Raw genomic sequence first — 14,652 nt, forward strand, 5'->3', positions numbered from 1 at the left:
CTCCTTGACATACATTAATTATTTATTTATTTATTTATTATACTATTTTGTTATGCTCACCAAATTTTCTCTTTTTCCTCAGTCATTCAGAGGGTTTCTTTGGGACTTCCCTGGCAGTCTAGCAGTTTGAATATGGAACTGGAGGGATTTCCCTGGCAGTCCAGTGGCTAAGACTTTGCCTTCCAATGCAGGGGGTGCAGGTTCAATCCCTGGTCAGGGAGCTAGGATCTCACATACCGCGTGGCCAAAAAACATAAAACAGAAGCAGGGACTTCCCTGGTGGCGCAGTGGTTAAGAATCCGCTTGCCAACGCAGGGGACACGGGTTCGAACCCTGGTCCGGGAAGATCCCACATGCCGTGGAGCAACTAAGCCCGTGCGCCACAACTACTGAGCCTGCACTCTAGAGCCCGTGAGCCACAACTACTGAGCCCGCGCCCCTAGAGCCTGTGCTCTGCAACAAGAGAAGCCACTGCAATGAGAAGCACGCACAGCGCAACGAAGAGTAGCCCCTGCTCGTTGCAACTAGAGAAAACTCGCCCGCGGCAACGAAGACCCTATGCAGCCAAAAATAAATATAAATAAACTAATAAAAAAAATCTTAAAAAAAATATGGAACTGGAACTGGGGAGAAAAGTCAGCAGAAATACAGATTTGGGGATCGTCATAAATGTAATAGTTAAAGGCGTGGTAGGCAGGAGATAAACTCAATAAAAGACAAAATCTGAGGAGAGAATAGTTCAAGAGAGAACACATGCTTTAAGGGGCTGGATGCCAAGGACCAGAAAGGGTTAGAGGAGAATCAAGAGACACTTGTTTCATGAAATTGAAGAAAGGAGTTAAATACTTTATAGGAATTGAGGCTTATGGTTTTGATGCCTTTTGGAGATTATTGGTGACTTCATGAAAGTAGTTTTCAGTGTAAGTGGTAGAGGGAAGAGTGAAATTTTTCAGGGGGTTCAGGACTTAATGGTTCCCCAGGAAGTATAGGTTTCTCTTTAAAAGTTTGGTCTGTTGACCACAGCTTTGTGGCAGTCTGGCCTAGCAAAAAATAATTTATTTCCATATAGTGGTAGATATGAATTGAGCTTTCTTAAACTGCAAAGGTGACTCTTCCTGTGCTACATTTTTGCAAAGGTGAAAATATGAATTCTGCATCCATGCTATTAATTTGAGGGGTCTTCTTTGTTTTATTTTTTAGTTGGACAGTCGATGTTATTGTAACTTAATGTGTTAAACCTGGCACTCAATATTCTCTAGCTCACTGTATGTTTATATTATATATTTTGGAATAATGAGATTAGTGACGGATTGCTTTGTAATACTTTGAGAGTCTGGGCTTGGCAGAGTATTCCTCAGTGGAGACTAAAGGGTAAAGAGCACTATAGTGATCATGTTTCCTTAAATCAAGACACATAACTAGATAAAGGGAGGCATAGCCAGAAGCCATAGTATTAATACCCAGGTTTTGGAATTTTTGAGCAATTTGCTGTGGGGATAGTGGGACAAAATATTTGAAGTTGGGATTGACCTGGAAAATGTGGAACCAGTGGTTACATGAGTTAAATAGTTAGAGGGACATGAGATAAAGGATGATGAAACAGATGAAAGAGTTGAAGGCTTTGTGAGTAGAAACAAAATAAAGTAAACCTGGGAACACTGTTTTTTTCCCCCATTTGCTCTATTAACAAAACAATTGTATTGTCCTCTTAGTTCAAATAGGATTCTACTTTTTTTCCATAAAAAATATAGCCCAGAGGTAGGGAGGGGATAAACTTGGATTATATCCTCCTAATATTTTGATCTTGAGAAAATACTGTATTTTCTTTTCAAACCAGAGAACAGGAGCCTTTCCTTGAAGAAAAGGAAACCATTTGCTTGTTGTCTAGGGTGTGCAAAAAACGATTATAGTCTTGCTGTGAAATTTTTTTATTACCTTTTTTCTTAAAAACTTTTATGTTTTGCCATATTCATTGTTTTAAAATATAAAGTCTGTAGTACAAAGTTTTATTTAAAAACGAATTCTCAAAATGAAGATCCATTGCTTCATCTATTCAGGGAGGATTATAAAGCTACTATGTTGAGGAGATCTCCTTTGCTGTTATTTGATGGAACTAGGAATTGAACCCCAGCTTCTCTGACTCAAAGCTGTCTCATTGTGAAGTGGTAATGAAATTTAAGGAGAGAAAATCGTTTCCTAAGTTTACTGGTCAATTCTGATTTGCATCTGTTTCTTCTGAACATAACCACCTGAGAAGACCTAAAGAGTATATTGACTTGCTGCAGTTTGTCACAGGTTATGCTTGTAGTAGCTGGTATTAATAGAATAAGAAGATATGGTCTGCATCTTCAGGAAACTCATGTTCTATCAGGGATGGTATATGTGCACATATAAATAATTATTGTACATTGGGAGATGTCCTAGATGAGAGGTATATAGCAAGTGCTGTGGGTAGAGATAAGGAAGCAGTATGGGAGGAAGTGGAAGATGGGATTGGGTGCCAGGACTATTCTCAGGGAACGTTTCAGCAAGATAATATCAGTACTGAGCTAGAAAGAAGTGAGGAGTTTGCTTGGTAGACTACTAGGAAAATAATTGAAGCATCGAAATCAGGATGATCAAAGAGTAAAAATCATTACTCTTATTAATACCCAAAGACTGGTAAGATTGGCCCCTGTTTACTTCAAAGTATGTCCTTTTAGTATCAGCCCTGACATAGCTTTTTTCTTTTTTTTTTTTGTGGTACGCGGGCCTCTCCCTGTTGTGGCCTCTCCCGTTGCGGAGCACAGGCTCCGACGCGCAGGCCCAGCGGCCATGGCTCATGGGCCCAGCTGCTCTGCGGCATGTGGGATCTTCCCGGACCGGGGCACGAACCCGTGTCCCCTGCATCGGCAGGTGGACTCTCAACCACTGCGCCACCAGGGAAGCCCCTGACTTAGCTTTAATGAGAAGACATAGCTATGAATTTCTGAAGAAGAATGGCAGACAATTTAGTCTGTCATGCAGCAGTAGGTAAAGCGTGAGCCAAGATAGGAAGATGAATTTTGAAAGGCAGAGTTTCATATTTTGCACCTAAAGGTAAACATTGCAGTTGTGTAGCTGAAAGACCCGTTAGTTATTTTAGTTGCTTTCAACAATTATTAGAGGCATACATAGTTTTATATAAATATATTTGTAAAGATTTAAGAACAGCCAGTTAAGTTAGAGATAGTATATGTTTGGTGGAAATTATACTCTGATTTTACTACTTGCTGCTGTTACTTTATATTTGAGGTTTAAAAAAAATTTCGTCTTAGTAATCATCCACCTTGTGTGGTTGGATTAGCTCAGTAGTATTACGATTGAGGGGCTTTTGTGACTGATGGCATTAACATTTCAGGCATAAAACCAGATGAATTTTTTCATTTAACAGTTATTACTGTGTGCCAACTATGTGCCAAACGCCCTGCCTTTTAAAATTCAGATGGATTTTCCAGTATTTGCCTCAGAAATATTTCAGAGCAATGGCAAAAGCAGTACTATATAGGTACTCATATATTTTGCTGCAGTGTAACTCTAAAGCTTGAAGTAATTCCATTTTATTTCACTTTAAGGTAATGTTTGGATTTGTATAGTGTGTGCATATTTACTAAAATTAGTGTCTTATGAAGCTGTTTTTTAAGTGTTAATGGCATTCAGGAATTTGGGGCAGCAGTGTGTGGCCTGGTAACAGAGTACGAGAAGGCTTGAGCTCCAGTATTTATTTATAGGCCATCTTATACAAAAAGAATTTGAGTTAACTTAATTTTACTTTAGCTCTACTACTTTTCTGTCTGTTTTCTTAATTGTCCTGATTGAAAATCCAGCCAACAAGTAAATTTAACACCTGTTCCTGTCTACATTTATTCTGAATTCTAAGTCTGTTTGGTGAGTATGAAGAGAATTAGATAAGTTTTAGCGGTGGAGCTAACACAGCTTGCTGATGGATTGACTGGATGTTGGGGGTGAGGGGAGGCGGAGGTAGGAATCATGATTATTCCCAGCTTTGAGGCTTGAGCAGCTATTGAATGGTGGTGCTCTTTGGACATGGTTGTGATGCCTGTGAGACACCCAGTGGACAATTGAGTAGACAGTTCGCTCTTTGACTGGAGAGATTCAACAAGTGTCACAAACACATTGTTACTAGCTTTGGTCCTTAGATAAACAAGGGAACTGTTTACCGTTTTAAAGAACCAAATCTTGATGCACAACTGGATACCTTAAAGAGGATAGTCATATTGCATGTGACTTTAGGGGCCTCTGAGAATCAGTTATTGATTTAGGATTGGGGAATAAAACTTCTGTGTTTTTAAGAAATAAAGAGAAACTAATTTGTTTGGAACTTTAAAACAGTGAATATTAAACTCCATTTTTATTTGCATCACAAATTCTAATGTATTAGAGACATCTCTGACTTATCTGAGAAGGCTAATTAAACAAGTCTTGAAATCACCCATTTTAATGTGATTTGCATTGCACTAGCTGTAAAGTACAATAAGATAGTCCAGTCTCTTCTTCCAGTTTTATAGTCTAATGGGTGACACATTAGACTGTAAATACTTTTCAGAAGTGGTAATAAAACAATATTATTGACTACTAAGTGCTGGGGACTGGGAGCAATGAGGAAGGGAGTGTTCAAGAAAGACTTAGGGGCTTCCCTGGTGGCACAGTCGTTAAGAATCTGCCTGCCCATGCAGGGGACATGGGTTTGAGCCCTGGTCCGGGAAGATCCCACATGCCTCAGAGCAGCTAAGCCCGTGTGCCACAACTACTAAAGCCTGTGTGCCTAGAGCCCGTGCTTCGCACCGCAATGAGAAGCCCGCGCACCGCAACAAAGACCCCAAAATAGATAAATTTATTTTAAAAAAAAGAAAGAAAGCCTTCAGAAAGGAAATAACACTCTAGCCAGAGTCCTCCTATTAACTCACCAGCAAGAGGAAAAATTGTAGAACTGTGATGATGAGGGGTGGAAGGGTGCTTCTTCTGGTGGTGGTAAATCTATATGGCTGAAGCGTCATACTCTGAGTAAGAGAGTGTTATAAAAAGAAGAAGCTGGGAAATCAGACAGGCAGCTTTCAAAATATGTTAAAATGAAAGGATTTGGTAACTTATCTAGGAGGTGATAGACCCATTGGAGGGTTTTTAAGCATGGGACAAATTAAAATAATCAGGCTTGCTTTTTAGAATAGAAACTGAGATAAGAATGGAATTATATGAGTTTATTATGTGACTTTCTCAAGACTTTTAAGGGTAGTTGAAAATGTCTTTCTTAAAGGTTTTTTGTTTGTTTGCTTAGTTAAATAAGAAAGCGCCACACATGATAAGGGGTGTCAATAGTACCTATAAGTTGAGGTAAATATACCATTTAGCTGTATTTTTGCCAGTTAGGACAGTAAACGATTCAAAATATTTTCTTGCTTTAGTGTAATTATGTGTAGCTTAATAAATGATTTTATTAGTGTTTAGTTCAGTGCTGTTCTCATACAAACTGTCACGTAGCACTGTAGTTACGAATAATGTTCCTTAGTATATTATGGCATGTTTCTCAATTTCATATTGACAACTTCACTACAGACAATGGAAATGGTGGTCAGAAGTTAAAATGAAATGATATGTGTAGGTACTTTCCATTTCATATAGTTAAATGAACTTTGGTGGTGCTATGTCTCCTCCCAAGTACTATTGGGACATTAAATTTGGTGTGGTATTTAAAGAACAAAACCGTCTTCTTTCGTTTAGGCCAGCATTCAAATCTTATTCTAAGATTAATTTATTTAACATATAAGCATTAAATATTCTCCAGGGATGCAGGGCATTACACATTTTAATCTGACAGTAATCTTGTACTCATAGAGTTTAGAGTTTAGTAGAGGAAATAAGATGTATTCTCTTTATATATTTATCATAAAGAGAAGGAAATGGTGTTTCAAGAGTACATATACAGTCTAAAAAGAACTCAGAAGGGAAAGATTATATTGTTGCATGAGGGGAGTAAGAAACTCTCAAGGAGCTAGGACTTAAAAGATGTATAAGATTTGGAGGTATGTGAGTGGAATGACCACTAAGAAGCAAAGAAAGAGCATACACAAAGACACAGAAAGATGATTATCATGATAATTTTTAAAAGTCGAATCTCGAAAGCATCTTTTTATGGTGTTTTGTTTTGTTTACCAATTACATACTGCTGGTGTCAAGGGCTACCAGATCTGTACACTGTTGTATTATTCTGATGTTTTAAGAGATTTAGGAAGGAGTTTTGGTTTGCTGTACCTCCCAGTTTATCTAGAATTTAATCTCAAAACTTTGGGGTTTTTTTGGCCACGCCGTGCGTGGCTTGTGGGATCTTAGTTCCCCGACCAGGGATCGAAACTGAGGTCCTGGCAGTGAAAGTGCCGAGTCCTAACCACTGGACCTCCAGGGAATTCCCTCAAAACCTTTTAATTCTTTCATTTAAGTACTTTTGTTTATAGGTGGTGTGGTTTTTTTGCTCCCACTTGCTGCTGAACAGTGATTTCCTCCCCATCCCTTTGTTTTTGCTACTTGATAATTACATTTTTCCTTCTTCATCCCTAATCCGTGCTCCTCCTCCCAAGAAAAATCCCTAATCACTTTTCAGAAATTGTCAATGCTGCCAATCTGTACATAAGATCCAGAGGAATCTAAGAATTGTTGAAAATCAACATCCATTCCCCCATGCAGTCGATCACCATACTCCTTCCTCTTGAAACATACCTTATACCAGTGGTTCTTATGCACAGACCCCAGACAGCAGCCGCAGCATCACCTGGAAACTCATTAAATACAAATTCCCAGGCTGCATCCCAGACCTGCCGAATCAGAAACTCTGAGGGTGGGGCTCTGCAATCCTTCTTTTAACAAGCCCTCTAGGTGATTCTGAAGCATGCGCAAATTTGACAATATGAATGAAGCATGCTTTAAAATACTCAACACTCCCAAGCAAACAAATTGGCCTAGAATATGTGACTCCTTTTGATCTCTGATCTAAGAAAGGTTTTATTTAAAGAAAGAAAGAAATCTGTAGTAGCAAATAACATTTAAAGAGTTTCAGTAATTACTCAATAGTAATTGTTAACATTTGAGCCCATTTTTTCATGCCAGGCTTTTTGGTGAGAGTAGTAGGTATTATCCTCAGATCACAGACGATGAGACACAGGTTAAATTAATTCAGTGTCTTATAGCCAGAGAGTGTCAGATCAAGAATTTTCATTCAAGCAACTAACTATAAAGCTGATCTTTTTGTTAGGAAATAAGTTCCTATTTGAGGATATCTTTTTAATACAGTTGGGTAGAATTTTTTTTGATGCCAATTTTTTAAAAAGTATGAAACAGTTTTTATGTTTAATAGGCCACCGTTGTTTTATTTATACTACATCAAAGATTAGTGTCTCTAAGGGGTATGAAAATTTCTAAGTACACTACTTATGTAGACTTATTTTAATAGAACATTCTTCATTGGAACCGTGACAGTAGAAGGCATTCCATGCTGTGCTAGTCTTTAAGAAAACTGAATGTATAAAAATTCAAACTCAAATTAGATATTTATTTGTACACAGAAGTGTTCTTAAGTTTCATTATATGAGAAATGAGAAGTCATTTCCTATAAAAACTTTGTTTTGCACATTTCTCAATAACATAATTTATCTTGTAAAAGAAGAAATGCTTGGAGTGATTGCAGCAGGTATTCCAGAAGTGCATTTACATTTTATAATTAAATTCATCCCCTCTTCCCTTTGCTTTGTAGTTTTTTTATATGTGTGTATGTGTGTGTGTTTTTTTTCCGGTGACAGTTACCTAAGTTATATCCCTTTCCCCCTGTTTCTGCAACTGTTTGGATTGATATCCTTCTGTTAGTCACATTCACATAGAATATTTTGTAATACATTAAGGTACTATATTTAAAAATGAAAATCTTTGAGCAGAGAAAACGCAAAAATTCTGATTAAATATGTGAGATATATATGTTAATAACTGGGAGGATCTTTGTTAATGTGGAATAATGAAATTATGAATAATCTTTTCTTTTACTTTTTTTAATATTTTATTTTTGAATAAGTAATGCATTCATGTAATCCAAAAAGTATGAAAGGACGTATATTAATGTTTCCTTCCCATCCATTTCCTACAGCAACTCATTCTCTTCCCCATAGACAACAACTTTTGTTAATAGTTTTGGAGATGTTTTATGCACATGTACAAGCACATACAAATGTATTTTTTTTCTTTTTAACACCAATAGTTATATATACACTATTGTGTTCTCTGCTTTTTTACACTTAATATATATTTTTGAGATCTTTCCATATCACAGTATATCAAGAGCTTCCTCATTTGTTTTCAACATATGTCATATTTGATTGTATAAATGAAACATCTTTTTAGCCAGTCCTCTATTAATAGTCTTTTCCAGTTTTTGCAGTCTTTTGCTGTTATAAACAATTCAGCAATAAATAACTTTGTGTGTACATCATTTCATGAGTGTGTGCCATTTACCTAGAGAACAAATTTGTAGAAGTGCAGTTCTTAGGTTAAAGGGTTATGTGTATTTGTAGTTGACAAATTACCCTCCTTAGGGGTTGTGCTAATGTTCTTTTCTACCAGTATTGCATCAAAGGTCTGGTTTTCCCACACCCTCACGAACAGCACATTTACTTTTTAAATACAATTTTTACCCCCAGTACACCTACATACTTTGAGAACTTTATTACTACAGGAAATAACATCATAAATGTGGAGAATTTTGCTTTGGCATTGTGCCAGTGCAGAACAAGATTCTAGTTAAGTCTTTTTATCTTAAAAATGAATATTCCTGCTTTAGATCTCTAAGATTGTGATGATAAAGTTCAGTAGTTTTTCAGAGAAAAACAGAAAGCTTACTATTCTATGTGTAAGGGTCTATTTTAAGATTATTTCAAGTGTTATATGTTAAAGTATGTCAATACAAGAATAAGTTAAGGATCTTGAATTAAAGTTCTATCTGTGATTTTTAAAAAATATAGACATAATATTCTTAGTTGCTTAATTATTAGCATCATGAGGAACAAAAATAAAATGGTGAAAAAGTTAAACATTACCAGATTTCTTTTTCATTTGTATTTAATAATTTTGTGGAATAGTTAAACTAGAATGCCTTCAATATGTCTTTAAGCCTGGAAGAAAGCAGGCTCCTTTGAAATTAAATTTCAGCAATGTAGTTGAGTAGTGAATTTAAACAATTCACAATGCTGACTTTCAGTGCTTCTGAAAGCAGGAAGTGTATTACTGACATGCAGAAATATTCCAGCCCAAAGAACATCCCTACCGCCATATGTGGTAAGAATTTGTCACTAACTCACAAACCACTTCTGTAATGCAGTGAATAAGCAGAATTGGTCTTTGTTAGACATTTCCAATTCAATATCAAAGAACTTTGTTTTGCAGTGTCTTATAAGTAATTATTAGCTTATGCCTTGGAAGGACGCTTGCACATCATGGGTGCTCAAGGTTTGAGAGAAGAAATAAAGAAACTTGTACATAATCTTTTAGGCATGATTTTCAAATTTGCTTTTTGAGACCCTGAGTTAAATATTCTGATTCAGTGTATTAATGATTTATTTAAATAAAATTACTTTTATTCTATTGTTCCCCCCCCCCTTTTGTTTTTTACTACTGTTTGGAGTATTAATCTTATGTTTACACTTATGCTAAAAATGAAATAATCTTAGGGTTAATTATAAAGGGGTAGGGAGATATTGTGAAACTACAAAAACAAGAAAATGAGTTGGGAGGAATCAAGGTTAGCAAAATTCAATGAAGAGCTATTTATCATTACAATTTTCATTAAAATTTTGAAATACTAATGTTTTTCTGAACTTGAATTTTCTTTTTTTGATTTTAAGCGACTAAGAAGATTGTCAACCAAGTATAGAACAGAAAAGATTTATCCTACAGCCACTGGAGAAAAAGAAGAAAATGTTAAAAAGAACAGATATAAGGACATACTGCCATGTAAGTTTGAAATGCCATTAAAGGAACAAATAGAAATGCTAATTAGCAGTTTTATAGCCTAAACTAGCTTTATTCTAAATAAATAAATGATAATAATTTGTGATTGTGCTTGCCTTTCCTTCTGATAATAGTTTTGTTGTTGTAGTTGTTTTATTGTTTAATTTTTCTTTAAGCATCACAGTTACTCTGATACTCACTTTTAAATTCTGAAAAATCCAAGTAAAAATACCTTTTGTGGACTCCCTGTTCAGAAGTTATTTTGTTAAAATAAAATAATACAGACATAATTCAATAAGTATAATTGAATACATTTTGTAAAATGCTAAAAATATTAACTCTTACCTATTGTCTATTAACAATAAGAACCTTAATTGATTAATTATGCATTAAAAATGAACCATAAGATGATTCATGCCTGTGTGTCTGCTGTTCTCAGTAGTCTAAATATGATCTCTGAGGGTATCTCTGAGGGCATGCCTAAGACTGATAGCATCATATTCTAATAACGATAACATAATTATATTCTTAAATAGCATAGGTTTCTAGCAAAATACCTTTACCTCTAAAAGCATGCATACATAAGGGTCCCCATTTTATAAAGTAAAAATTTATATCATACCTGCTATCTGTTAAAGCTACCAGTAGTCTTTCTCTTTTCCTTCAAGTATCTTGAAATATATAGATTCCATGACAGCATTCCCTCAACGCTCCATTCATCCTTTTTTCCCTAGCTTTACTGAGGTACAATTGACAAAATGTCATTCATTCCTAAAGCTTGTTCTTCTAAAATGTCCTTGATAAATTTCCCAATGACTTTATTTGCCATATTTGGTAGTCTTTTTTTAGTGCTTATTCTTTTCTGTTAACTATTTTGATGTCATTGACCAGTCCCTATATTTGAAATTTTCTTCTTCCTTAATATCCCTTTTTCAAATTGCCTCCTCTCTCTCTTTCTTGTCTCCTTCCCTTTCTTTCTTACTGTCTTCTTTTTTTTTTTTGGTACGCGGGCCTCTCACTACTGTGGCCTCTCCCGCTGCAGAGCGCAGGCTCAGCGGCCATGGCTCACGGGCCCAGCCACTCCACGGCATGTGGGATCCTCCCGGACCGGGACACGAACCCGTGTCCGCTGCATCAGCAGGCGGACTCTCAACCACTGCGCCACCAGGGAAGCCCTTACTGTCTTCTTTGCATAAATTTAGTCCTTCATCTTTCTATTTTTGTTCAGCTTTACTCTCAGCTGTGGGATCTGTGAGTGGCTGGTAGTAGCAAAATTTTTACAAAGTGGCAGCATAGCATAATGGTGAAGAGTTCTGACCCTGGAAGTTCATATCCTGGTTCTGTCACTTGCTATCTATGACTTTGGACTCATCCTCTCTGTGCAAAAAACAAAAACACTAATTTGAAGAGATACAAGCACCCCGATATTCATAGCAGCGTTATTTATAATTGCCAAGAAATGGAAGCAACCTAAGTGTCCATCAACAGATGAATGGATAAAGAGGTATTTTAAATATGGATATAGATATAGTGGAATACTACTGAACTATGAAAAAGAAGGAAATTTTGCCATTTGCAGCGACATGGATGGACTTGGAGGGCGTTATGCTAAGTGAAATAAGTCAGACAAAGACAAATACTGTATGATATCACTTATATGTGGAATTAAAAAAACTACAACAAACTAGTGAATCTAACAGAAAAGAAGCAGGCTCACAGATATAGTGAACAAACTAGTGGCTACGGGGAGTGGGAGTGGCAATATGGGGGCAGGGGTGGGAAGGATAAACTATTGGTGTACGATATGCTCAAGGATGTATTATACAACATGGGGAATATAGCCAATATTTTGTAATAACTATAAATGGAAAGCAATCTTTAAAAAAAGTTTAGAGTTGTACAGTCATCAACACAATACAGTTTTAGAATATTTCCATCACACCAAAAAGGTTACTTATGCCAGTCTGTAATCTTCAGCCCCAGGCAACCACTAATCTGCTTTCCATCTCTAGATTTTCCTTTCCTGGAAATCTCATATAAATGTAATCATACAATATGTAGTCTTTTGTGTCTGGCTTTTTTCACTTAGCACGTTTTTGAGATTCATCCATATTGTATAATATATTAGTACGTAGTTCATTCCTTTTTATTGTTCACTAGTATTCCATTGTATGGCTATCACATTTTGTTTATCCATTCAGTAGTTGAGGAACATTATAAATAATGCTGCTATGAACATTTCTAGGTAAATCTTTGTATGGACATATGGTTTTATTTTTCTTGGGTAGATACTTAGGAATGGAATTTCTGGGTCTATGGAAGCTTATGTTTATTTTTTTAAATTATTTTTGAAATTAATTAATTAATTAATTTTATTTGGTTGCCCTGGGTCTATTTGGTCTTAGTTATGGCTCGCAGGCTCCTTAGTTGTGGCTTGCGGGCTCCTTAGTTGCAGCTCACTGGCTCCTTAATTGTGACATGCGAACTCTTAGTTGTGGCATGCATGTGGGATCTAGTTCCCTGACCAGGGATCGAACCCTGGCCCCCTGCATTAGGAACACGGGGTCTTAACCACTGCACCTCCAGGGTAGTCCCAGAAGCTTATGTTTAACATTTTAAGGGACTGTTAAATTGTTTTTCAAAGTAGCTGTGTACCATTTTACACCAGCAGTGTATGAGGGTTCTAGTTTCTCTACATCCTTGCTAACACTTGTTATTGACAGTCTAACACAGTTATTGACAGTTATCTCTACACATCCACTAGAAGAATAGAGGTATCTCCTATGGTTCCAATTTGCATTTTCCTAATGACTAATGATGTTGAGCATCTTTTCATGTTCTGTTAGCCACTGTATACTGTCTTTGGTGAACAGTCTCTTCAAATCATTTGTAGTTTTTTAAAATTGATTTTTTATAAAAGTTATAAAAGTTTATAACTTTTATAAAAGTTATAAAGTTTTATAAAGCTGAGTTATAAAAGATTTTTACATACCCTAGATACAAATATTTTTTCAGATATTATGATTTGCAAATTTTTTCCCCAGTTTATAGCTTGTCTTTTCTTAATGGTGTTTTTTAAAGTGTGCAAGCTTTTAATTTTCATGAAGTTCAGTTTATCAATTTTATGGATCATGTTTTTGATATTCAATCCAAGAACTCTTTGCCTAATCCAAACTCACAAAGATTTTCTCTTATGTTTTCTCATTTCATTCCTAGAAGTATTATAGTTTTAGCTCCTACATTTAAGTCTATAATTCATTTTGAGTTAATTTTTAATATGGTGTGAGGTAAGGGTCTAAAATAATCTTTGAGCATGTGCCATTGTTCCAGCACTATTTGTTGAACATTATCCTTTCTCCATTGAATTGCCTTCTTTCCTTTGTTGGAAATCATCTGACTGCAAATGTAAGGGTTTATTTCTGGACCCCTGATTCTATTTCATTGACGTATTCTTCAGCCAGTATCACACTGTCTTGATCATTATAGCTTTATAGTAAGTTTTAAAAGCAAGAAGTGTTAGGTTCTCTGTGTTCTTATTTTTAAAAAATTGGTTTGGTTCTTCTGAGTCCTTTGCATTTCCATATAAATTGTGAGATAAGCTTGTCAATTTCTGCAAAAAATCCTACTGGAATTTTGATAAGAGTTGTGATGAATCTGTGGATCAATTTAGGGAGAATTGCCATCTTAAACCATATTGACTCTTCCAATCTAAGTGTCCATCAACAGATGAATGGATAAAGAAGGTGTGAAATATATATATAGAATGTCTCTCTCCATTTATTTAGATCTTCTTTATTTCTCTCAGCAATGTTTTATGGTTTTCAGTGTACAAGTCTTGTATTTCTTTTTAAAAAGTCTTTATACTATTGTGAATGGAATTATTTTAATTGTATTTTCAAGTTCTTTATTACTAGTATATAGAAATACAGTTTACATTTGCATGTTGATTTTTTTTTTTTTAATCCACTGACCTCTCTGGACTCATTTATTTTAGTATTTAGTTTAGTATTTTTTTGGTGAAAACTAGGACTTTTTACATATCAGAATCTTGTCATTTGCAACTAATGACTGTGTTACTACTTCCTTTCCAATCTGCATGTCTTTTTTGCCTTATTGCTCTGCTAGAACCTCTAGTATAATGTTAACTTGAAGTGGCAAGAGCAGACATCCTTGCTTTTGATCCATTCAAAGCAATTTCATCACTATTCAGAGATCACTTAGTTTTTTCTCAAGCCATCTTGGAGATTTGGTTTATTTTATGGTAGAACACTGAGGCTAGTCCTATAATTAAGAAATTTCTAGATACTCTTGTGTCAAGGATGACCTGTGCTTTTGTCTGTTGAAAAGGGCTAAAACTGAGTTGGCTAGCCTTTAGAAGTGATGGATCAGGGTGTTCTGCCTATCCCAATATTAATTATGGAGATCCTTTTATTTCTCAGACCTAGGATTTATCAATAGGTGTGTGTTTCCTTGGAGGTGACAATATATATTTTTGTTGTTGCAGTAGGTGTTGATGTTTGTTCAAGAAAAAAATGTTGCTACTTTAAAGAGCCTCTTGTGTAGCAAATATTGGTTTTATCTATTTGGAATTGTGCTCTTGGGAGATTGTAGAGGCATTCTGCAAAACCATGT

The 14,652-nt window shown here is 35.7% G+C and overlaps 1 protein-coding gene across 2 annotated transcripts in view; it reads left to right on the forward strand.

The window, feature by feature from the left end:
• PTPN12 (protein tyrosine phosphatase non-receptor type 12) overlaps nt 1-14,652 on the forward strand; it is an 89,135-nt gene that overhangs the window by 21,980 nt on the left and 52,503 nt on the right. For both annotated transcript variants that reach the window (XM_082846751.1, XM_082846752.1), the window contains exon 2: nt 9,915-10,023. In XM_082846751.1, the coding sequence (XP_082702877.1) occupies nt 9,915-10,023 (109 nt within the window). The remainder of the gene's footprint in view (nt 1-9,914; nt 10,024-14,652) is intronic.

Source organism: Leucopleurus acutus (genome assembly GCF_964270905.1).
Source record: "Leucopleurus acutus genome assembly, chromosome: 9".
NCBI lineage: Eukaryota > Metazoa > Chordata > Mammalia > Artiodactyla > Delphinidae > Leucopleurus > Leucopleurus acutus.